We start from the raw sequence: 25,945 nt of genomic DNA on the forward strand, positions 1-25,945 counted from the left end.
GCCCACCTTCCTCCTGCCTCAAGCCTCCCAGTCCTGGGAGGACAGGCGTGTGCCGCTCTGCTCTGCGCTTTGCTGGATGTCCACAGTCTCTGGGAAGAAAGGTTTGAATGTGTCAGGAGCTTTTCTCATACTGCAGGTCCTGCCCCAGTGTCACATTCCCTAGTACTAGGCCAACCCGAACCTCTGAGGCAAGATGGTGCAGCAGGCCAAGGAGGAGCAGCGTCTCCTGGCAGCCCCGGTGAGTATCACCCTTCCCTAGTTTCCGAGTGTATATCCTCACAGGCTTACAGAATTTGAAAACTACAAAATAATCACTAAGAACTGAGCTGCACTGCCAAGAACACTGAGTAGTGTTGTTGTGCATTCCAAATCTACTCTCCGAAACCAATGCAGTACATCCACCTCTTGTTTAGAAACAGGTGACTGGAGAGAAGAATCAAGAGCGGCTCCATCCCTGCTGATTTCGATGGGGACCGACAGGCTAACCCTCTCTGCACTTCGCCAGCTATCACTCCTCCGCCTCCTCCACCCAGTTCTTGTTATCTGTCTGCTTATTAATTTTCAGGTAGAATCTCATACAGCTGTGGTTGTCCTTGACCTCAGAGACTCACTTGCTTCTGGGATCAAGGCATTTGCCTAAGCCTAAGTATCCCTTTGTAATTTTAATTTTTTCCTCCAAATCAGCTAAACCGCTCGGGACTGGGACCACCTGACAATGGTTAGACCCTTACCTGGTGCCCTGGCTCCTGGAGCAAAGGACTGTCAGCCAGCCCAGTGCTTTACAGTCTGTAGATGCCTTTGGGAGGGAACACAGCTACTTTTGCTGAAGAGAGGCACTGCTTGGCAACCATGGATGCCTGCTGCTGAAGCAAACTCTGGCTCCAGCAAGCACCGTCTCCACCACAACTACTTCAGACAGCCTGCACTGGGCCCTTGTCCATCACAAGCCTCACGAACCTCCAGCAGCCATTCTTGCTCAGGCCAGAGGGGAAGCATGTCCCTGTGGCCAGCCTGAGGCTCGTGCAAACAGTCCTTTGTTGGTATGACGGCTGCTGTGACTGGCACTATTATAGCCATCTCCTCTCTGACACAAACACGAGGGACTGTACCTTGCTAACAGTCCCGAAGGATGGCTATCATTACCCCAAACACTACTGCTATCCCTCCTTTCTGGCAATAGAGGAAACATTTTCATAGCTCCTGGGAGCTGCTCTCCCGTGCCCCGACAGAAGGTTCTCCTTCAGTGGCCCTTCATTCCCAGTTTGGATCTTAACTGTGAGCCCGTGTGAACTGTTACAGAGGAGAGAATGGACGAAAATGAACTGGTGGTGGCCGAGCAGTGAGAGCAGCAGTAAGACACTTGAAGGCGGCCCTCAAGTGACCAGGATCGACTGGGGCTCAGGAGATAAGGAAGGCGGTGAAGAGCTGAGAAGGAGAAACTATGGCCCCGTTACTGGAGGAGTTCCAGAGAGCTGTTTAGATGTAAAATCCAGGCATCTCAGATATCCCAGGCCTGAGAGACATACATTCAACCCTGTAGGAGCTGAGGGTCTCAACACGTGAGGGCTCTGAGGAGCTGTAACAGCTGTGGGTTACCCTGCTGCCCACGGCTGCTAGAAGCCCAGGATTATAACAGCTGTTAAAAGCCAGGGCCACTGGTCATTAACGCCCAGCAAGAAACCTCCAATGCGGGCATCTACAACTTAAGTCTGACTAAATAGCCTGGTCAAACAGGCTCCTGGCTCTCAAGGCTGGAGTGTGGGCCTCTGGGTCCGTTCAGTACCTAGGCCTTGGACACTTGAGGACCTGGGACTGCCAGCATTGTGAGTGTTCCTCCTCACCATCTGGGAAGGCCAGAAGGACCCTTGTTCACAGTCTGAGACCGACAGCTTTAGCCACAGACCACATCCCTATCCATCCTGAGAAGGAAACCCAAGGCCATGTCCTGAGGGGAAGGTACCTTTCTCATCTCTACATCGTGCGCTATCCACCGAATCACAGCCTCGAACACGTAGCGTTCGTTACCAACATTGAGCTTCTCCAGAGAGATCACTTCTTTGAGTTTCTGTGGACTCAGCTCCAGGAACTCCTCTGTGCTGCTGACGTCCCGGAAGTGGGTCTCCAGGTACTCGGTGGCCAGGTAATGCACGTGGTGCAGGCAGTAGTGCAGCGCGAAGTCCCGGATGCCGATGCAGTTCTCTGCTGCGATGCAACCCTCCAGGAACTCACAGCACAGGGCTTTAAGGTCCGTCAGCAGCAGCAGGTCAGCCGCCTGCACGACATCTTGGATCGTATCTTCATTCAACCTGATCTGTGCGATTACCAGTAAAGAGTTAGTTCTAGTTATGTGTATGAGCACACAGAGGCAGGTGCCTGCAGAGGTCAGAGGCATTGGTTGCGCCCCCTGGAGCTAGGGCTGCAGGCAGTAGTGAGATGCCAACACGGGCGCCATAACCAAACTCAGGTCCTCTGCCAGAGCAGGAAAGCACGCTTAGCCACTGAGCCACCTCTCCAGTTCCCCAATCCCCAGTGATGTGGGTCAAAGATGACCAAGTATTGTTGACCATACACTGCACATCTTCCAAAACTCTGAGGCATCAAGGGGCCTTAATTTTTTTTAAAAAACCTTTATTTATTTATCTGTTTTCTTTATTTATTAGGTATACAGTGTTCTGCCTGCATGTATGCCTGCAGGCCAGAAGAGGGCACCAGATCTCATTATAGATGGTTATGAGTCACCATGTGGTTGCTGGGAATTAAACTCAGGACCTCTAGAAGCTCAGTCAGTGCTCTTAACTGCTGAGCCATCTCTCCAACAAGAGTCCTTATCTTATAGTAGATATGTCTGACATAATTGTTTGTTTGTTTGTCTTTTTGAGACAAGGTTTCTCTGGGTATCCTGGGCTGTCCTAGAACTCGCTCTGTACAGCAGGCTGGCCTCAGAGATTCACCTATCCCTGCCTCTTGAGTGCTGGGATAAAGGCGTGTGCCATCCACCATCACCCTGCTGACGCATCTGGTTTGTATTCCACCTGTCCAGGCTCCCCCTCCCCCACCAGCACGATCTACTGTTGAGGGAACCTATCCATGTGTTCACATCTGCAACTCACACAAACACCTGACTGAGCATTTAGGGACAGTTACATTCTGCTACTAATGGAAGTTGGAGTGATCTGTTCTGTTTGCTGAGTGGAACGCCAGGTGGGTGCAAGCTTTGGATCTCCACAGTGGCCCTGCACAAAACGCTTGGGCCTCAAACCCCCTTCTGGATCACACCTACAATGTAAAAGTTTCTCTCCTTACGACTCTTCTGATAAATTTCTGTTTCTCTGGAAAATTCCAGTTTCCTTACTGATGCTGCTTTCTCTCCCTGCTGCATACGTCTCCGTGCAATAACACACACAACCCCCCAGGCTTCACTACTTCAGAAACGAGGGAGCTCAGGGTCAAGCAAAAACCATTTTACCAGATTCTATACATTTTCATACCATAGATGTAAAAATGTGGTATTACTAATTGCCTCCAAAACTGAGCACAGAACCTTGTTGGAAAATAAATAGGGAAAATTTCCTGTCCCAAAGATATAAATAACTTTTTCTTCTTTTTTAATTTCTTTTTTATTTTATGGGCATTTGTGTTTTGCCTGTATGTATTTCTGTGGGAGAATGCCAGATCCCCTGGAACTGGAGTTACAGATGGTTGTGACCTGCCATGTGGATGCTGGGAATTGAACCTGGGTCCTCTGGGAAAGCAGTTGGTGCTCTTACCCACTGAGCCATCTCTCCAGCCCACTTCTTTTTACATTTTTTTGTATGGCTACATTTTTTTGTATGGCTACATTTTTTTGTATGGCTACATTTTTTTTGTATGGCTACATTTTTGTGCTGGCTACTTTTATGTCAAACTGACCAAAGCTGGAGGTATCTGAGGGGATCAAGCATCAACTGAGAAAACACCTTCAGAGGATCAGGCTGCAGGCTAAAGGGCATTTTCTTCATGTTTGATGCAGGAGGTCCTGTACCTTGTGGGTGGGGCCTCATGCATGTGGGGATGAGCTCTAGCACTCAGCCACACCCCCAGACCCAGGAATATTAAATTTAGCCAGCAGAGAGGGAAGGGCTGCAGACTATCTAAATAAAACCCGTGAAAACACAGTAGACCACATCTTAATGAAATCTAACACTTATTCAGGAGGTTGCCACCTAGGTTCTAAAGTTTAAACTGGGACAGACCCCAGCAGTCAGTCTGTGGACAGTCCCAGGGCTGGGCTGCAGTCAAAGCCCGCACAGAGCATGCCCTTTGGTCTGTCACTGGCTGTGCTCACAACTGCATTGGCCTTACTCTGCCAGTGAGAGTAGGCCGCCTGGCTCCTCCTGCTGTGCAGAGTTTCTAGGATTTTAAGAGCTCTAACTTCATCCATTTTAACAATTGCACATGTGCATACCCCGTTGCCTTGTGTTTAGGGGAGAGTTTCCCTAAACTGTGTTTTCCCAGTGCCATGAAATCACACCATACTCTTCAACAGGTCTGGAATCCCTGAGTGTGTGGACAGAACGGATGCATTTAGAAAAGGCAGTCGACACACTCCAAAGAATTAACAACTGGTGGGAAAATCAGACCTTTCAAAAGAAGGAGGCGGGAAACAGCAGTGGTGAAGGCTCCAATGGGTGGGGTAAAGGATGAGATCTCGGAGAGACTGAGGCAGAACAGCTTCCCACACCTACACAGACAACACACCACTCTGCTCTCTGGCCAATATACCTACCCAGCTTGTCTTTTCTGTTTGTTTTTTAAAGATTTATTCCTCTTTGTGTGTGCATGCATGCGTGCACGTGTGAGCATGTTGCGCATGCACGTGCATACATGGAGGCCAGAAGATCCTCTGGAGCTGGAGTCACGGATGGTCGTGAGCTGTGGGTGCTGGGGACCAGAGGCTAGCCAGCTCTCTCGGCCACACAACCATCTGTTTCCCTGCTAAGAGTCTTGAGAGTCCTATGCTAAAACCTAGGTACAGAAAGAGAACAGGGCTGGGTGGCAGGAAAAGAAAGCGGGCCAGTGGCTTACCATTTCCTGCCTGCACATTATCACATCTCAGACACAACGTGTCACAGAGTCAAGGGAAAACAGGAAGACACGGCAGGGGTGGGGTGGAGCTCATGACCAGCCAATACTGTGCTAAGGTGGCTTTCCGTGGGAGCTGCCTTTCATTGGAATGTTCTAGAAGAAACTGTTTCTACACAACAAGTCCCAGTGAAAGAAATGCTTCTATTTCCATGAAGACAGAAAAGGGTCAGACAGAGTGGATGTTGTACAAGACCAGATTCAAGATGTGGTGGCAAGAGCTGGTGGTGAAGGGTGTACCGAGCTGTTCTAACCTCGACTTGGAGGGTGGAGCTCAGAGGAGCAGGAACTGGGTTTAGGTCTATGATCTGGGTTGCTCCTCTAGGGACAGAGTCTGGAAGAGCGTGTATGTGAGGCCATCGCCAGGGAGACACCAACAGATGCTTCTGATGGCAGAAGATGACATGGCCGCACCACTTTGAAGCTGCCAAGTCTCGGCTAGGCCTTGGCCCTGGGTCTCACCATACCTGTCCACTGAAGATGTAATCCAGGATCTCTCTCATCACCATTACCGATATCCCTTCAAGTTCAATCTTATAAGTGGATCCATCATCTTTCGGAGGATTATAATTTAACTTTGTCCTAAGAAAGGGAAAAAATGTAAAAATTTCTATGAACCAACAGAAACAACTATGAACATATATGCCCTGAACACTATAATACAACACATATTGCGTAGCAAACTTACTTCCACTTAGAGAACTTAGCTTCAGATCAATATACACAGCTTTAGCTAAAAACCATTGGTCCCAGTACACAAATGCTACTTCATCTTTTTAAAGCTTTATTTTTAATTATGTGCATATGTGTCCTGATACGTGCAAGTGCTCACGGAGGCCAAAGACATCGATTCCCCTGGGAGCTGGAGTTACAGGAATTAGGAGCCAACTGACATGGGTGACAGAAACTGAACTGAGGTCCTCAGCAAGAGAAGAAAGCCAAGGGTACAACACAGTGAGACAGACCCTGTCTTGAATTTAAAAAAACAAAAAGGGTGCTGGAGAGATGGCTCCGTGGTTAAAGGCACTGGCTGTTCTTTCTGAAGACCTATGTTTGATTGCCACTACCCACAAGGCAGCTCATAGTGCCTGTAACTCCATTCCCAGGAGATTCGACGCCCCCTTCTGGTCTCCGTGGGCATTGCATGTATATGGTGCACAGGCACATTTAGGCAAACCTTTATACTCATAAAGGGAAACTAAATAAAATCTGAAAAAAAAAGTTAGAAAATAGAAGAGATACCCTAAGAAAATTGGAAGATGAATCCAGGAGGTTGGATTTAAGGTAGGACTGTCTCCTAGTCACAGACAAAACACCTAACAAGCACTTGTGAGTGGAGACAGACAGACTCCAGCCGAGGTGGTTCATCACGCTGCTGGAGGATGGTGGATGTGGGATGGATTCTTACAAGCCCTCAGAAGGAGAATAGGGCATAAAGGAAGGGATGAAGGTTAGAACCGCCGCCTACTTTACATAGAGAAAGAGAGAATGCCTGGGAGAAAGAGAAGGCTTCAAAATGTGAGGATAAGCTAGGGTGCTAGCACAAACTTTAAATCCTAGTACTTGGTAGGCAGAGGCAAGATTCCCTTTTAAGTTCCAGGGCGGGTAGTATAGTGAGACCTTGTCTCAAAACAAACAAAACAAAACAAAACCCCTCCACCAAAACATAACAAAAACAAACAAACAAATAGCCCAAAAGAGATTTAAAAAAAAAAAATTCCAGGACAGACTATTTTCAGTCACCAAATAACCTGTCAGCCTTTCAGAGAATGTGGGTGGAAAGTGTGTCCCAGCTACCAAGGCAAACCCAGGAAGAAGGCACGCATTCAGAGCAAACATGACTGTCAACACACTGACAAACATGGCGTGCTGAAGACACTGCCCCTCAGCCTGGGCCAGCAGTCAGGTACCAGCTCAGGAGGCCCTGCAGGCGTCTCCAAAGGATCTGTAATGCAGGGAGTCAGACAACGATGCTCCTTTTGGTATTTGAGTCTCTTGACTACTGACTGACTCCAGTTTTTTCTGAGCTAATGTTTACTGGGCCTCCACTTGTGACACCCTCGGGTCTATCACTATGTCTGGTAATAAAAAGGCAGTGCCAGACAACCTTCAGTCAGGAGATGGTATGAACCAACGCCTCCCAAATGCACCCTGTGTGAGCAAGCGTGTCTCCCAGCAACCTTCACTCCTGACATCTATCTGTCTGTCAGAGTCACCGTGCTGCTGGCATGGCCATTCAGCTCCTGATTCTCCCTCTTTGCCCGCTCTGTCTAATTGGGGCGGGTCTTCTAAAGCATTCCCCTAGTGAGGTAATGCTGAACACATCAGGAGAGGGCAGTACAAACAAAACAAAAGAAAGAAAACCACAAGACAGGAGCGCCAGCTTCCTGGTTCTGAGGTATTGCATGGGAGGCTCCCACAGTGCAAGTCTCTCCTGGCTCAGGCTCCCGCACTGTCCAGCTATCCAGAGGCCACCTTCGGTCACCGCTTTCCCATGCACCTTAGAAAATCAATTTCCGCAAGTTTCACCAGTGTGGCCACACAGCGAGTCACAGGCACATCCTGTACAAGGTCAGCTCGGAGGCTTTGGCTGCTCCTCGGATTAGTGACTCCTACATCTTCAAGGTTCCCCTTGGACTAGCCAGCCCGCTGCCACCACAGCTCCTGTTACAATGACTGATTCTTTGTTCAGGGTCAGAGAGACAACTCGGCAGGTAAAGGAGCCTGAAACTCTGGTGGACTGACAGAAATGACTTCTGCAAATTATCCTCTAATCTCCACGTGGGCTTTGGCACACCCAACGGGGGACACCCACCCCCCCTATCCATCCCCAAATAAATGAAATGAAAAAAGATAATAAATACCAGAGTCAAAACCCAATAGTGATGGCAGCAGCACACACCTTTAATCCCAGTACTCAGGAGGCAGAAGCAGGCCGATCTCTGTGAGTTTGAGGCTAGCTTGATCTACAGAGCTCCTTCCAGGACAGCCAGGGTTACACAGAGAAACTCTGTCTCAAAACAAAACACCCCGCCACAATATATAGATATAGAAAGCGGATTCTATAGTTGGAAGCATTTACTGCTCTGACAGAGAACCGAGGTTCTGTTACCAGAACCTATGTGGCAGCTCAGAACTATCTCCTAACTCCTGTTTTAGGGGATTTAATACCCTCCTTCTTCTGGTCTCCTTGGGCACAGCTACATATGCAGTGCACATACATATAGGAAGGCAAGGTACTCATACAAAAATAAAAGTAAATAAACCTTAAAAACAAAAACAAAAAAGAAAACTCTAAACTTTCATGTTCAAGTTACTGTGTGGTTTCTCTGACCTAAATGGAGAAGCATGAGGCTATTACAGATGTGCTTAGCTGGGGACGCTTTCTCACCTTAATGTACTGTTCAAAGAAGGCCTGGCTGTGCTGTGTTGCAGATGGCAGGGCGAGGAAGCTACAACTCATTCTAAAATGACTGTACTGTTACATGTTTTCCCAACAAGTGGGGATCCATTTTAGATTGTGTCATTTTCTCGGACAGAGGACTAAGAGGAAAGAAAACTGACTAGCTAAAACATGTCACTTCAGGAGTGATCATATAAATCATATAAATGTGGTCATATCCAGAACCCATGACCAATGAGCTGTATACTCTACACATTTGGAGGTTAAATAACAAAACTAACATTACTTATGCTTTAAACTCACCTGTCCTTCTGTCCGACCCCTGGGCCCCCACCCAGCACTGTCTGAGCACACTTAACTGCTATCCCCCATGGCCGGGACCTCCCATGGCCGGGGATCTGCAGAGACTCCTCTTGGGATGGGTAACACTGTCACCCTCACCAAGACATCTAAACTTCCCTTTTACCATGACAGAAACAAGTCAGGTTCACTCTGTGTGTGTGTGTGTGTGTGTGTGTGTGTGTGTGTGTGTGTGTGTGTGTGTGTGTGAACTTCTGGGATGAGTGCCCGTGCATGTGTGTCTATGTCCTAGTTTCCCTTGACAGGGTTTCGTGTATTTCTCGCTGGCCTCAGACTCACTCAGACATAACCACAGTCTTCTGATCCTCCTGCCACCACTTGACTGGCTGGGTAGTGCTGCCACCCAAGGCTTCGTGTGTGCTAGGCAGACAGTCTGCCAACTGAGCTGCATCCTAGCTCCTCTGCCGAGCTCCCAGGCCTAAGGCAAGAATTCTTCCAACCACTGTCAGCCTACCAGGAAACTCAGCAGGCTTGGAGAGAGAAAATGATGCTCTTAAATGTCCCCCTAAAACCCAAGTGTTGAAGGGACGGTCCCCATTGCAGCCAGCGTCTAGGGCCTTGGGGAGATGACTGGCTTACTAGGGCTCTGACCACTTGACTGAGACAATCTATTTGTAGATGCACAGCTTGATTGGGTTTTGGTGAAGGAGCCGTTCTTTCTTCACCTTTGCTCTGACAAGTGTTTCTTCTAGAATGTTCAGCCTCAGCAGACGTAAGCAACCATGGACAGAAGGAAGGAGCCCCAGGACCTTTCCCTCTTGATTTTTTTGGGGTATTTCATCTCGACAATTGAATTGTAACTAACACAATGCGCCACTATTGTCTGAAAAGCATTCTGAGTTGTTAGTTACTGTTGAAGGGGTGATGGAAAAAAAAAGAAAAGTGCTACCAGATGAACTTCAGAAGAACAGAGCTGAGTGAGAATTAACCTATATAGGCAGCACTGATAACTGATCTGATGCCCTCTTCTGACCTCTGCACACACGTGGTGCATATACACACATGCAAGCAAAACACATAGAAAAGAGCTACTGAAGAGAGTTCCACAGAACATCGACAAGCAGGAATGAAGGCCTTTTCTTCTCCGCTGATGCAAACACTCATTTCTAATAAAGGAAACACACTCAGGCAGACCGTGGGGGAAGGCGATGTCCGCAGTCAAGGCGCTGCAGTCTGGGTGATTCATGGTATGACTCCCACCAGCTGCTATGACACACATCACCCAGGATGGGACTCTGCGGCTATGCAGAGACAGCCTGAGGTGCTCGGAGACAGCCTGTGCTAGCACTCTTCACCCCAAACTGGCAAACTAGTCATTTGTTCTTTTGGAGAATTTGTTTTACAGATGACCCCGCCTCCCACGTACACACACATACACACACTACACTCCTTTTTTTCTGTTTTTCTGAGCTTCCAGAAACCACACACACACACACACATACACACACACACACGGTTTAGGGCAATGAGAGTCTGTGTGACACAGTACTAGCAAATGTGTATTCACACATTTACTTAAGTGCACAAATTACACACCCAGCACAGCCATGGTCTGGGTTACTATGCAGTGGCAACACAGGTTTGTTAGATGTGACACACGTCCCACTCTAGTGGAGGACTAGGGGGATAGGGCCATGTGTGTGTGGGCTCAGGGAAGATCTGGCCTTCTCCGTAGCTCCTTTTCAATCCTGCTGTGAGCTTATAATTGCCCTAAGAAATATGGTCTGGCTAAAAAAATTTTTTTTTCTAAAGTTATAACAGTTTTTTTTTTTTTTTTAAGTTGTGTTTTGTGCACATAAGTGCAGTACCCACAGAGGCCAGAAGAGGGCCCCAGATTCCCTGGAACTGGAGTTACAGGTTGTGAGTTGCCTGACTTGGGAGCTGGGAACCTAACTCAGATTCTCTGGAATATAACTACACACTCTTAACCACTGAGTCATCTCTCTAGTCCCTAATGTCTGTTTTGTGGAGTTTTTTCTTCAAAGATCGTTCCTAGTTCCCACTTGAGGTTGTATCATTTGTTGCTAAGGTTTCAATCAACAGATGGTAGTGGTACTCTCTGACACAGGCCTTTGATGGCATTGTGTCTAGTAGGGACACAGCAGCTAGCCTTACAGTGCCTCCCACAGACATGGAGAAAAGCATCCACCTTGAGACGGTGACAGTGACAGAGCAGGAGGCCTGAGCCAAGGGGGATGAGTGCTGGGAGCTAGAGACCCAGGCCAGCTTCATGCTCAGTCCCACCACTTCTAGGTGAACCAGGCAATCTTAAGAGTGTTTCCTATAGCCAAGCCACGGCAGGGGACTGACCATGAACAACAGAGCCTGTCTGGGAAGAAGGAAAGGAAGAAACTGCACTGGGTCACGGGACTCTGAATGCCATGTTTATAAAACACTTATTATGAATGTGTGTGCATCTGTGTGGCTAAGTGCATGTATATATGGGTAGGTGCCTGAGGGGCACAGGAGAGGGTGTCAGGTCCCCAGCCCTGAGTTACAGGCAGCTATGAGCCACTAGACATGGGTGTTGAGTGAGAATTCAGGTCCTGTGTAACGGCAGCAAGTACACTTAACCCTGCGCTGCCCCTGGTCCTCGCAAACGGCGTCTTAAGGGATGGCATCCCCAGTCTGTGTGCTGTCCCTTCACGCCTCCATCCGATTCTTTTTACCCAAGAAACAGTGTTTATTTACTTTCAAAAATTTCTCTCACACGCATCCTGTGAGTCACAGTTTGAATGACTTTATGAGTAGTCCCGTGGGCTGACCTCACAGAACCTTCTGGAGAGCCACTATAGAGCACCAGATATCTGGGTCTCATCCTAGACCAACTAGGTCAGCCTTAGACTGCATAATGACTGTAAGACATACCCCGGCTCTGGCCCGTTCCTGCTGCCCAGGATGCTTCTCGGGCCTCTCCCCCACATCTGCATGCTCTCGTCCTTCTCTGCGAGGTGTGCCCGACGCCCACAACGGCAGCCCGCACTCCGCCCTCACTGGCGCTGCCCTGCTTTTATTTTCCCTCACAGGATTGCTCATCACCCAATGAACTGCACTTGCTTATGCCAACTGCCACGAAAACGGACTGTTCCCTCCTCCACCGTGATGACGCTACAGCCGACCCCACAGGATCTAAAATTGGACTACGTTAGACCGTGGGGTGGCTGTGAGGGATCATCTAGGTCAGGTTAACTGAGGTGGAAGACCCTGGCTCTGGGTGCCACCATCCCATGGTCTGGGGTCCTGTGCTGAATAAAAGGAGAGGCGACCTGAGCACCAGCGTGCATCTCTCTGCTTCCTGACTGTGGATGCCACGAGGCCAGCTGCCTCAGGCTCCATGCTTTCCCGGCCATGACTGACTGTAACGTCAACCCAGGGCCTTGCAAAACCTTTCCTTCCTTAAGCTGCTGTGCCAGGGACTTATTATTACGGTAGCAGGAAAATTAACTAATGCACTGCCCTACCCCACATCAACGTTCATGGTGTTTGACACATTGTAACTTGACCTGAAGCACAGGACAGGAGTGGGAACCCATGGCTTCCAACCCCACAGAACCAGTGGCTGAAAGAAAGTGACCATGGCTGTCGGGACAGGGCGCGGCTGGCCAGCAGAGCAGCTGAGAGCATCCGCCATCACACGGTGGCGTGCTCAGATGGCGGTGGCCTCCCACCGCTGGCCAGGCACACTGCAGTTGAATGTGCGAACACTCAGCCACCCTCTGGGCTGATGCCCTCACATGGGAGCTGCTCGTAGGGCTGGCTGGGAAGGGAGCTCTCATCTGTGGGCTAGCTAGCCATGCCTCACCTTTCCATGCTTCAGTGTCCCAGGGTCACCGTCACCAGTGGCCTTCAGGGAAACCTAGACTTGTAATGCAATACAGACTCCAAGGTTTCCAGAGCCCTGGCCTTAGTTCAGGTGCTGTCCTGGGTCCCCCAGAGGTTCAGAAGCGGCTCCTGGCACAGCTGTGCCCACCTCCCCAGGCTGTGACACTGGCACTGGCACAGGCTGCTTTTTACTTTCCTTGGGGAGCCTGCTCTCCACTGCGAAGAAGGAAACACAGCGTTGGCTTTGCTCTGATGCCACACAAGAAGATAAATGTTTATCTTTGAGAGTTGGTGACTTAAAGGAAAATGGAATTTACCTTAAGGAGGCCATGTTTTCTGAAAAGAGACAGTGGGAACTCATCACGTATTACAACTTAGCAGAGGGCTGGGGAAAGGGCTCTTGGTAAAGCGCCTACCAGAGAAGCATGAGACCCTGGAACTGGGTCCTCAGCACCTGTGCAAAAGCCACGTGTGGTCACGTGTGGTCACCTGCCTGCGCTCTAGTGATGGGGTTGAGGGTGGAGACAGCTAACAGGTTGGGCTGAGAGACTTGGTCTTAAAAATATTAAATACTTAAAGAAAACGTATGTAAGTGTATTGGTGCTTTGTCTGCCCACTTCCCACAGAGCCCAGAAGAGCGTGGAGGACCCCCTAGAACTGGAGATGGTTGAGAATCGCCATAGGGCACTGGGAATTGAACCTGGGTACTCTGGAAGAGTGGTCCACGCTCTCAACAGCTGAGGCATACATACATGAGTCTCTACACAAAGTATCTTGACCAAACCCACCCTCCAAGCCCTCTAGATCCAGTCCCTATACAATGTATCTAGAGCAAACCCACCCTCCAGCCCAAAGTACATGCTCCTCCTACCATCACGATCTTTCTAAAAAGCCAATGACCACTGATTCTGATTGGTGCTGCCTGCCTCCCAGGCAAACTACTGGGGTCACATTCTTGAAAAGACACGGCACCCCTTCTCCCAGTGAACATCAATTGCCAATGGCTCCTCAGCTCGGGTGAGGCCTCTCATCTACTCTGACATTGCTGACAGCTTGGTTCTGTACAGTCCCAGAGCCACTGGGAGGTCATGAGTGCACCAGTCTGCCTTGTTCATAGTACTCCAAATCCTCTGGCTCAGACTCTTTCTGGCCTTCTTCTAGGTTCCCTGAGCCTTGTGGGAGGCAATACAGATGGAGAGATCCTGTCTGAAAAGGTATCGTGGGGTGGCATAGTGGTCCTGGCCTCTAGAAGCACACGCGCGCACGCGCACGCACACACGCACACATGCACGCACACACACGTAAAATTCATGTGTGACGCACAAACAGGATGCTATGGAGACACCCTGAGTGCATACAGGAGTTTGGGACAGGGAGGGAGTAGGCAGTGACCATGGCATTGCAGGAAGCCCAGGAATGAAGACTCACAGTGACAACGACTCCAAGCAGAGCAGCCACCCCCACTGAGACAGAGACAGCCTGTGACCCCACAGTACAAACCGCTCGGCCTAGTTTTATGCAATGAGTCCTTCCTCATCCCAGTGAGGTGCTGACAGAACTTCGGAGAGCCAGCTGGTGCTTCAAACTCTAGCAGCTATGGCAACAGCACTTCTAAACAAAGTGTCAACAAGATCAAATGTGTTGATGAACCCTGGGGTTTGTGTTTTAACTCCCTTGTGTCAAACAGTACAGCCCACACTCCCTTCTTTCCGGCCTGCTCAATGTCCACCCCTCTCCTCTAGTAAACGACTCTTTCTGCCCAGCTGTGTACGAAGACAACCCAATAAACACCAGGGGGAAAGGTGTTACAGACTGTAGGTGGCTGCTGAAACCGGCGAGACAGTGGGAAAGTAGCAACTAACTCCCAGATCTACTTCCTGGTTACCAAGAGGAAGCTGCATAGGCCATAGCGATGTCTGTGACCCGAGTCTGCTAGTGTTGGGGCACCCCTGCCAGCATGCAGTTTTAGATCTCAGACACCCAGGCGGGCACACTCTTATGGTGGCCGTCATTGACTAACCTGAGGGATGACTGGTTCTCACCCGGCATCAAAGTCATGACTCACAGGAAAAGCTGAGGAACCACCACAGGCAGACACTCATCTGTGACGTCTCCATCTTTTCATGGTGATTGTATGTATGCATGCATGTATGTGTACATGAATGTATGTATGTGTGTATACATGCATGCATGGGTTTATGTGCACCACCTGAGTGCAGGTACCTACAGCAGCTAGAAGAGGGTGTTAGATCCTCTGGACCCAGAGTTACAGGCCACTGAGTGCTGGGAACTGAACCTGGGTCTTCTGCAGTAAGTGCTCTTGATAGTTGAGGGGGTCTCTCCAGCCCCCTTTCCTTGTCTTTCTTGATTCTGACTCCACTGACCTGGCCAGCAGGTACCTTGGACAGCATCCTTCACTGCAGGATTGGCTAATTTATATGGTTACATTGTGGCTGAGGTAAGGCAGGGACTCTCTAGAACTCCCAGGTGCCCCATCTATAGGGGAGACCCTGTCTCCTACTGGTCAGCTGGGCAAATGGCTCTGACAGGGTTCTCCACTACAACCACTAGCTTACCTTTTATAGGTAATAAACACATTGGAAGATCATTTGGGAAAATATAAAAATCCATTGATTTCTCCAACTTGCCCAGTGACCTCAGTACCTACCAGCGCATCTGCCTGCAACAACTACCACCGTTGGCAAGGATGATGTCCACCCCCACCTATGCCTCTATCTGCCTTCTCATTTCCCCCACAACACACACACACACACACACACACACACACACACACACACACACACACACTGGGGTCTCTTTTGGGCTGCCTAGCCTGGCTTTAAACTCGGGCTTCCTTTGTTTCAGCTGCCTAAGTGTTAGCTTTGAGCACTTCCCCCTTCAGTTCCCTTTACAGATGTTAGCTGAGATTCTTCTGTAAGAGGCACACTGCATTCCTCTCCCATTTGTAAATATGTGTTTGTTCATTCCTCCGTTCATTCACAGACACACGGTGGCCGTTCACTTTATTCTAACTATAATTCAGCATGGTCCTCTGCTGCTGGAATTGCTATAGCTCAGCCACTACAGGTTTTGGAGGCTGGCTTTTTTTTTTTTTTGTCCCTCCCTCCTCTCTGGCACAAGGCACTTCAGGCCTATGGAGTAGTTTTCCTGCCTTGGCACCAAGCCAACTAGGTCTCTGAAGACATAAGAGTTTTAAGTGTCATCTGATTCTATTCTGGAAACCTCCCTCTGGTGGCGACAGGGTGGAAGGCAGAGGAGGACTGTGCGTGGAGGGAGACAGGCCAGTGGGAGCCCGACCCACACAGCTTAGGGCCAACAGAAGCCGGAGGCTGAGTGGGCAGTTACAGCCCAGAGGAGACAGACTCCAGGGAACGGAGGGCAGAAGGGATGCTTTGGCACGGGCTGGAAGCTGAAGGAAAGCGGGGAGAAGGCCTCCTGGCCAACAGCTCTCAGCTCTCTCCTGGGGAGCCTGGTGGCATATTAAAGGTAATGGAAGGGGACAGCAAGGTGGCTCAATGGGTGAAGTGAGTGTCCTGCAACCTAATGACCTCATTCCATCCCTGGAACCTATAGAAAGGTGGAGGGAGAGAATCAACTCCACAAAATTGTCCCAACCCCCACACCCTTGTTGTGGCACGCGCACCAGCCCAGCATATGCACACCTAAATATTATTTGTGTATATAAACTTGTAAAATAAGGGTCTGGGAGGTAGCTCAGTGGGTAAGAGTATTTGTTCTTATGGTTGGAAGATCTGAGTTCAAATCCTGAGCCGCTCACATGGACATGGCTCTGTGTGCCTCTAAGGCCAGGATTTGAGATCTTGTCACAAAAAGTATGTAGACAGCAACAGTTGAAGATACCTGACATACTGTTCTCGGGTGTGCACACACGCAGGTGTGTCCCACCCTTGCCCATACACAAAAGGGAAGGAGGACAGCTTACTTGGAAGGAGCAGTGTGACCACCAGGGGTGAAGGTGGCCAGGTGCTAGGTAAGTGACCTTCGGGCTTGGGACAGGGGAGAGGGCAGCAGGTGTCTCAGCCCAGCTAGTGCTGCTGTGGGGGAAGGTGGCTGAGGAAGGTCAGAACTGTGTGCTGACCACCGTCCCGGGACAGCAGGGAGGAGAGCCAGGAGAGGACAGGAAGTGGAGTGTGGGAGAAACAAAAGATGTCACTGAAGCAAGGAAAGACGGACTGTCAAGAAAGTGACAGACAGCAATAAACAGGCTAAGGGAGAGAAGTGTCTCAGTTTACACTGCGTCTGGAGATTACATTTCACAGCTCTTCAAACAACAGGCTTAGTGGAGCCATGAAACGCACGTTTAATTGCAGAGTGAAGGCAAGAGGGGACTTACACCTAGAGAGCTGGCTCCCCGAGCCTTAGCTAAGAAGTCGAGGCCAGCTTCCGCCAGAAGGGCCAGCCCCTCTGCTTCTCACTGAGGCACATGTGAGGTCAGACACGCTCTCCAGCAGGGACAGGGATTCAGCAGAGATTAAAAGGACAAGAAAAGGAGACAGAACACAGCACGGAAGCTTGAAAAAACAGGTTCCATGTAAGCGAAGGGAGGCGGCAGCATCCACCCTGAATGCAGAAGCCAGTAAGAATCATACCAAACTGTCAACAGAGAGCCTCGAGGGGGAGACAGTGAAACCTAGCACGTCCTACACGAGCAGAAACTGAAGTCTGGATCCATAGAACCCACCCATGTAAAAACCTGAGTTTGGGGTAATGAGTACCTGTTATCCTAGCTCTAGGAAGGTGGAGACAGGAGGATCCCTGGGGCTCTCTGCAAGCCAGTCTAGCTGAATTGGGGGGCTCCAGTTCAGTCAGAGACCCTGTTTCAAAAGATAAGGCGGAGAGCGACAGATACCCAAAGTCAACCTCTAACCTTGGCATGGCACATTGCATGCATGTACACACACACACATCATACAACCCCCCACATACACCATATACACCCCACACATACCACACACCACACACATATACATACACAGACCCCTCAGATAAATAAGGAAGGAAGGAGGGAGGGAAGAAAGACAGACAGAAGAGGGTGATAGAGGAACACACCTGATGCTGACCTATGACTTCCACACGCACGCATGCTGACGCATGTGCAGGGGCACTACACATTGGAATGTGCATAACACAGATAAACAGAGAACCATGCTTATGTTTCTGTCCAAACACCTAAGGCTCTAACCCTGTAACAGAAAGGGTGGAAAACTGTAACTTGCTGCCTGTTTCTGTAAGATCTTGAGTGAAGAAGTTTTTATGTTTTCAAAGTGTGTTAGGACAAACAGCAAGGATACACAACAGAAAAAATCACAGGACACGTCCAAGCCAACATTTCTGACCCCCAAAGAGCCATGATTTTAAAATTCCATCAACTAGAGAGGCAAAATAATTGTTTTGCAAACCCACTTCCAAAAGTGCTAAATAACCGTGACAGGTCTTCTTAAAAAATGAGCCCCTGGATAGCGGCTAGACATCACACAGCAACAAGAAGTCTGGCTCTATCATCCACCGAGAACATAGGTCCTCGAGGTCAGCTCACCGACACCTGCAGGACACACAGCAGAGGGAAGCTCAGGGGGTTCCGATGGGTTCACAGGGTCACACTATTCAGGGGTAAAAGCAGAAACAGGAGCATCAACCGAGAGAATACTGTAGGATGTAGCAATAGACAGCACTGGAAAGCAATGGTTATGTGAACCGGCTGTGGTGGCTCACGCTTGCGAGGAGAATGAGGCAGGAGGATTGCTATGAGTTAGAAGCTGTCATGGGCTATGGTACGAGACCCTGTCTCTCTCAATGTCTCTCTCTCTCTCTCTCTCTCTCTCTCTCTCTCTCTCTCTCACACACACACACACACACACACACACACACACACGCACACACACACACACACACACACACACACACACGGTTATGGGCATTTTTATTGAGACAGAAAGATTTGACGTGAAGAAAGTTCCAGGGAAAGCATGAACCTAAATAGTAAGCACACAGACAGGACTCCAGTATCACACCGGCTCACACTCACAATCAGAAATAAACTGAGCTGGACTCTCATGGCATTTTCTTTTTACACATGGGAAATACATTTTCTAAATTTAAGTACAGTTTTTGTAATTCCCTAGCCAGTCGGTAACATTTACATTTTTCAAAGACAAAGCTGGAAAAATGCGTATTAAATTTCATGAGCTCAAAGCAGAATGGTGACCCAGCAACTTTTGAAGCAAATTCTTCTAGAATGAAACAAGCCCAAGTCTTGCTCTGGCCACACCCCAATCTTTGGAAAACACACAAGAGAGATGCATTCATGACAAGACATGCTAACACTTTCAGATTTTCTCCTTGGGAATTATTTCTTGAGATATCACTGAAAAGCGGCTCCTTCAGTGACCTTGAGACCTCATGCAAAAGGTTATATCGGAAGTCTAGATCTTTGCTTTGGCTACTGCGTATGACATTTACTTTTTTATAGTTCTGGAGGCCAAAAGAGAGGTGCCAGGCTGCTCAGGCTCCTCCCGGCTCACCCATGCAGACAGAGAAACAGGTTGGGGGTTGGGAGGGATGTGGGCTAACGTTCCCTCCCTCATTGACAAAGAGCTGCCCGGGTCCTTCTTTGCCACAGTACACAAATGACTCTAAATACCACCCCACATTCCAACAGCAGGTTCAAACTGCTCTCACTTTCCATTATCTCTTTCCATATGGAGCAGTCAGAGGGAGGAGGAGGAAGAGGAGGAAGAAGAAGAGGAGGGGGAACAGGAGAAGGGTTTATAGCTTTTCAAACACCAAGCCTCTTGAATAAACCTTAGGGGGCAGCAGAAGTTCCACAAGTTCATCCTTTCAAAGAAGTTCAAGCCAGAGTGCTCCATGAGCGTTAAGGGCTGTCTATCTTGCCCGAGCAGGATCAACAGAGGCTAGCGGCTCCCACATGGAGGGGGCTCCAGGATCAGCCTCTACTTAGCAGCTCGAGGCTCCAGCTTCAAGCCAGGTCTCTGCTTCTGGCAGCTCCTTAATTTATAACCTGCTGCTATAACCGGCTCCAAACAACTTGAGGCCGCACACGGCTTTCCAAAGCGTTGTCAAGGGAATGAATGCTTCTCTACTGAGTCCCAGCCCTGCAGGAACAGTGGCGCTCTCACTGCTGCTACTGTTTCTGAATACAGAGTTTGGCCTCAGAAGCCGGGCCTCTTGGCACCAGAGCTGACCATGTCATTGAAGACAGCACATCGGGCCCCTGTACTCTTTATGTAAGACGGTGACTCTGTCCCTCCTTCCACACTAATATACACTCAGCCATGGAGCGAAATGTTTTGGCCAAAGGTTTCTTCTTACAGGGTGGTACACACAGCATCTTGAAGGCTAGCATCAGCACTTACAGGTTATACCTACCTACCTCTCATACATGCAAGGTCCACCTATGCCGCTAGCACCTCTTATCTGGAAATACAAAATGACGGGCTATGAAAGCAGCCAGCCCGCTGCTGTCTGTTCCCTCTGCTGGACACAGGACTGATGGAGAGCACACTGACGCACTCTGCCACAGGCTAATGGGGCCTGTGCAAGGGGGGAAGTGACCTGGCAGTGATGGAAAAAACTTGTCCACAGAGGGATATTTGAAGCAGGCCTGAGTGTGTGTGTATGTGTGTGTGTGTACATACATACATACATGCCCATAATGTAAGGCAAATGGATATCTGAAGCAGCTCTGTGTGTGTGGTGTGGGTGTGCACCTACACATGCATGTGCTCATGGATGTGGAGGGCAGAGGTCCCTGGGGTCTCTGTCACACTGCCCCTTGTTTAGAGGGATGAAGTACCTCACTGCACCTGGAGCTTACAGGTTCAGAGACAGTGACCGGCCAGGGAGCTCTGGTCATTGTCATCTGTCTCCGCCTTCCCAGCCCTGAGATCTGAACTCAGGGCTTCGTGGTTGCACAGCAAGCTCTTTGTCCTCTGAGCCAGCTGAGGAAGGACTTGAAGGACGGCCATGGATTTATCCGCCCTAAAGTAACAGGAGGCCCAGAAAGGCAGAGAGCAGCCACAGGCCTGGTCAGCAGTCACATAAGCAGGAGGGTGGGCGAGGATCCGTGGACGGCTATATCCTGCTTCAACAACTGTGCTCTGCCTATTTTGTTATATGGGTAGGTCCCCCACCCCTGCACTGAAATAGGAGGCAGCTGATTTCTCCTCAACCCTGACCTCAGCCAAGCTTGGGGCCTCGCCCTTGTCAAGGGATGAGAACCCCATTCTTCCCCTTGCAGGCTGCACAGCAGACGATTCTCCACCACATTCCAGGAGATGCTCTGTAATGACAACAGCTTAGGACTGAATAAGGACCTAAGCCAATGAGTCCTGGCCTCCTGGAACACTCTGCCTCCCTCCCCCCCAACCCAGCCCCGTGCCCCTCACAGTACTTGGGTCCAGCCACACATCTACCCACTGTCTCCTGTCCTGCGTGCACCAGCTACGGGAACACTTTCCACAGGTGGGAATGCAGACATCATCAGCAGTCAGGGGGCCATCTCAGTGCCTCCTCAGCCTCTTCACCAAGTCCCGATGCAAACATCACCTGTTCAGCCCCCTTCCTCCATCTGCAGTCCAGCCCTAGCCCGGGGTACCCATATTCCAGCAGAAAAACTGTGATAGCCTCACATAGGGCTCCTGCTTCTACCCAGACTCCTCTAACCTGTTCTCAAGAGACCGTAAAAGAAATGTACAAACAAGACCACAGGTTCTCTTTCCAAGAAGCTTCCAGTGCCACTGACAGCCTGCCAGCTCTACCATGAACTGAGTGATAGCATGAATGTGCTCTTGTCCTCCTTTACTCTGCCACCTCCTAATACAGGGAGGAGCACTGATCTAGGAGCACTGTGGCACCAGCATGCCTCTGGGACCACAGCCACGCGTGGGCCTCTGCTCTGCGGGCACCCTGCCCCCCAACTGCTGGTTCTGACCCAGTGCCGCTCCCCCCTGCTCTTCAGCTTAGATAGATGTCTCTTCTCTCACAGGTACTCCTAACAGAACAAGTTTCTTGACGCAGTCTCCCAAGTACCCACTCCCTTCCTCTGCCATTACAGGACTGTGTACTGTGGCTTCCCAGTGTACACTGCACAGGTGCTGGGGCACTGCCTGGCTGACTCGGGGCAGGGCTGTATACGGACATTAAAGATTAGCAAGCCTGTGACAGCACACCAGGCAGGAGTCTCTCTTGCTCTTAGGAACGGGAGCTTCCACTGTGTGGGAAGCCTCACAGAGACTGGTCAATGTTTACAGTGAGATTTCGGAAGTGTCTACCTCAGTAAACAAAGTTTCCTCCATTATTCCTGACCTTTGACCCCTCTCCTAGATGCTGGAACCACACTATGAGAAAACATGAATACCCATCTTAGACATGTGTTTATTTTTTTACTAACTCCATGGAGGTAGAAAACTAAAGAGCCAGTCTAGAGTTCCAGGTACCCAATCTTAGCTCTGACCCTGTTTTATGGAGGGCAGTGAATATCCACTCAAATGGCAGGAAGGACCTTGTGTGCCCTGGGAGGTCAGCGACCAGCACCCTGTAGCTGCCAAGACTTGGGATTACCTCCTGGATGTCTCTGCTGATAGCTGGCTAGCCCCGTCTTCAGCCTCCTAAACAACTGACACGATACCATCAAGGCCCCTCCCTATTAACTGTATCAGAAAAACTGAAAAGCACAGGGCATTTCAGCAACTTTAGACAACACTCCCTCCCTAATCGTGACTGACAGGGACAGCCCATCGGCACATGTGTGAAGGCTATGATGGCATTTGGGAAGAATGCTCTACCATGATGATGAACTGTCCTTGGTACCCTTTCTGCCCACAAGGAGACAGAAGGGAGCATTTGACTTCTTGCTCCTGGGCTCCACTGCAGGAGGAGAGAGCATTTTATACGTCCATGTCAATGACATGCACTGTAAAACTTTATGTAGGGGACAGCGACTCTGAGGAGGCAGGAGAGCGCAGTGGTGAACTGCACACCCAAGAGAAGTCTGGAAACCGCTTGCTGGAGGTCAAAGAATCCACAGCAGGAGGGAACGGTTATACACCTGTAATCCTGACTCCCGAGACATGGCGGCCAAAGGAGTCTAAATTGGAAGCTATTGTGGGCAACAACGCTGAGATCCTGCCTAAAGGAAGATAAGCAGGGGCTGGAAAGATGGCTCAGGTTGAAAATGTTAGAACAGAGGACAGTTCTAAGTTGTTACCAAGTTGGATGGCTCATAACCACCTGTAATCCAGATCCAGAGGCTCCAAAAGATGTGTACACACACACACACACACACACACACACACACACGGGGGGGGGGGTTATGGGGAGGGAAGGAGAGAGAAAGAGAGAGAGAGAGAGAGAGAGAGAGAGAGAGAGAGAGAGAGAGAGAGAGAGATCTTTAAAAACTACATCAAACCGTCCTACAGCAGCTCCCCTGGAGGCAAAGCTGGAGTACTACGGAACCGAAGCCTGTGTGGTGAGCCCGGGTACCTGCAGCCTCACAATCTCAGATCTTCTGATGAAGCTGGACCCAAGCTCACAGAAGATAGAGCAGACACGAGGACCAGCGACTCTTCTTGGCATTCTCACTGTTGTTTGAAAGCCCACTGTTAAACTTCTGGCCTCACGTGTCACTCTCCATAGGTCAGAAGAAAGGCACACCCAACTGCTCAGTCAGTGTGTGGCTGTGTAAGACAGTTTAATAAAGCCTTCATGAGAAAGATGCAAGGACAGACAGACAGACAGCACATGAGCAAGCTGCAGGGGCCGGGCAGGTGGAGCATTGGGTACAAGTGTGTGCTGTGCGAGCCTGAGGACCAGATTCCCCAGCATCCACATAAAATCTGGGTGTGGCAGCATGTGTTTGTAACACATGCCTACAGCAGCGAGTGCTGGAGTTAGTAGAGGCAGGTGGATGCCCAGAGCTGGCTGGCAAGCCACTCTAGCTGAAATCATGAGCTCCTCCAGGCTGGGGTCCAGTACAGAGACTGGCTGGCAAACAATTCAAGCGACAGAAGCTTGGGGCTATCTTGAGCCCCACAGTACAAACAGTGTTCAATTTTTCAGAGGCACCAGCAGATGTTTCTGATGAATGCTAATATGAATAGAAAAACATACTCCAAGGAGGATCAGTTTGTTAGCACTGAATCCTCTTTATTTTTGTTTTGGTTTTGTTTGTTTTGGTTTTTTTTTTCCCCCGAGAGACAGGGTTTCTGTGTGTAGCCCTGGCTGTCCTGGAACTTACTCTGTAGACCAGGCTGGCCTCAAACTCAGAAATCTGCCTGCCTCTGCCTCCGAAGTGCTGGGATTAAAGGTGTGTGCCACCACTGGCTGACTCTGAATCCTCTCTCAAGTTGTTCCTAAAGAGACAGGGCAACACTTCCAGGTAGAGAAAAAACAGAATAAAAAACGGCACAAGGGAGAGTCGGCCTCCCTCAGCACGCAGCTCCAAACAGAAATAAAGCATTGCTCCCCTCGGGGCTTCTTAATTCAGCAGAGATTTAAAAACCAGCCTGTCTTCCACTTAGGCCACACACTGCCCAACAAGGCTCTGGAGAACTGAGTGTGTGCTCGCATCCGCACACCTCTGTGGTGCACGGAGGTCTGTGAAGGAGAATCTCACCACTCGCGCACCTCCTTCTGCCTTGACAGCACTTCTTTAGTCTTCACCTTGGTGGTTTTGTTTGTTTATTTGTTTTTTGAGAGAGAGCATCTTACACTGACCGGTAGCTCATGATTTCAGCTAGAGTGGCTTGCCAGCCAGCTCTGGGCATCCACCTGCCTCTACTAACTCCAGCACTCGCTGCTGTAGGCATGTGTTACAAACACATGCTGCCACACCCAGATTTTATGTGGATGCTGGGGAATCTGGTCCTCAGGCTCGCACAGCACACACTTGTACCCGATGCTCCACCTGCCCGGCCCCTGCAGCTTGCTCATGTGCTGTCTGTCTGTCTGTCTGTCTGTCCTTGCATCTTTCTCATGAAGGCTTTATTAAACTGTCTTACACAGCCACACACTGACTGAGCAGTCTATGTTTTCTTTCTCTAGCATCTTCAACCTGAGGAAACTCAAGAATTCTTTCCTACAGTGGAGCATGGAGAGTGAGAGATGAGGAGAAAGTTTGTACTTCCTTTACTCAGACCAGAAGTTAATCTTCCAGATTTACAACATTTCCACACGCATGAGATATCTTGGGGTCGGGACTTCAACTAAAGTTCACGTAGTTACTATATACATATATATTTGTATTGTGTCTACACTGAACTCTGACCCGTATGAAATAAGGCCAGGCAGGCTCAGGCTTTGGAGATTTCCGATTTTTAGACTGTTTGTTTCCTACGGTCACTCTGTGACAATGTTGTCAGTGACAACTTTTGTCACTGACATCCACGGGCGATGGAGGCCAACATCAGCCCGTCATCATGTGGTTCTGTCACTCTGGCAGTAAGGGCTCTGCCGGACACGCGCAGCCTTTCTCGGCTGCTAGGCCTGCCCCATCACCTGGGCCTTCCATCCATCCTTTCCTTTTCAGGCTTCCCATGGCTTCGCAGGCACAGAGCCACGGCAATCACCGAAGTTCACAGTTGTAACCGGAGCCTGCCATTGTCACACCCCACACCCCCGCATCTCCGCCCTTAACCTAGAATCCTAACTTGCAAACTGTTCACTTACATTATAGCTTCAGTACACAAAATGATAGCCTTTCTCCTTGGGAAGGTTGAGGAAACTCCCTGACACTTGCACCCTGCTACTCAAACCAAATGCCTCCTTATTTGTCTTAATTATGTTTTCTTTATGGACTGACTATAAAGAGCTGGCAGGTCCCTCTTTGACAGTGTGAGAGGAACTGATTAGCACTCTACACAATAGGTGATGTGGTTTTCACTCCCAAGGTTTCAGAGTTCCTATGTGGAAAAGCACTTTACTTGAATCCTAGCTATAAAATGAGAATTACTGTAAAAGTGATGAAGGAGTCTAATGGGGACATCCAAAATATGTGTAAAAGTCAAAGGAATGGGGGTGGGGCAGAGATGGACCAATCAGACCAGCAGCACCAGTTACAGCTGAGCTTTATCACCAGACTCTAAGGAATACCGGAACTCTGGACAACAACACTTCTCTCTCTGTTCCTGCAACAGTCTAACAAGAATTGTATTGATTTGTTTTTGCATTTGAAACCTTCCT

At 49.5% G+C, this 25,945-nt stretch overlaps 1 protein-coding gene across 1 annotated transcript in view; it reads right to left on the reverse strand.

The window, feature by feature from the left end:
- The window catches only part of Gan (gigaxonin), a 55,851-nt gene that overhangs the window by 24,444 nt on the left and 5,462 nt on the right, over positions 1 to 25,945 (reverse strand). Inside the window, exons 2-3 of the mRNA XM_052166213.1 lie at positions 5,589 to 5,703; positions 1,961 to 2,311 (exon numbers count right to left, since the gene is read on the reverse strand). Of these exons, the coding sequence (XP_052022173.1) occupies positions 1,961 to 2,311; positions 5,589 to 5,703 (466 nt within the window). The remainder of the gene's footprint in view (positions 1 to 1,960; positions 2,312 to 5,588; positions 5,704 to 25,945) is intronic.

Source organism: Apodemus sylvaticus, chromosome 21 (genome assembly GCF_947179515.1).
Source record: "Apodemus sylvaticus chromosome 21, mApoSyl1.1, whole genome shotgun sequence".
Lineage (NCBI taxonomy): Eukaryota > Metazoa > Chordata > Mammalia > Rodentia > Muridae > Apodemus > Apodemus sylvaticus.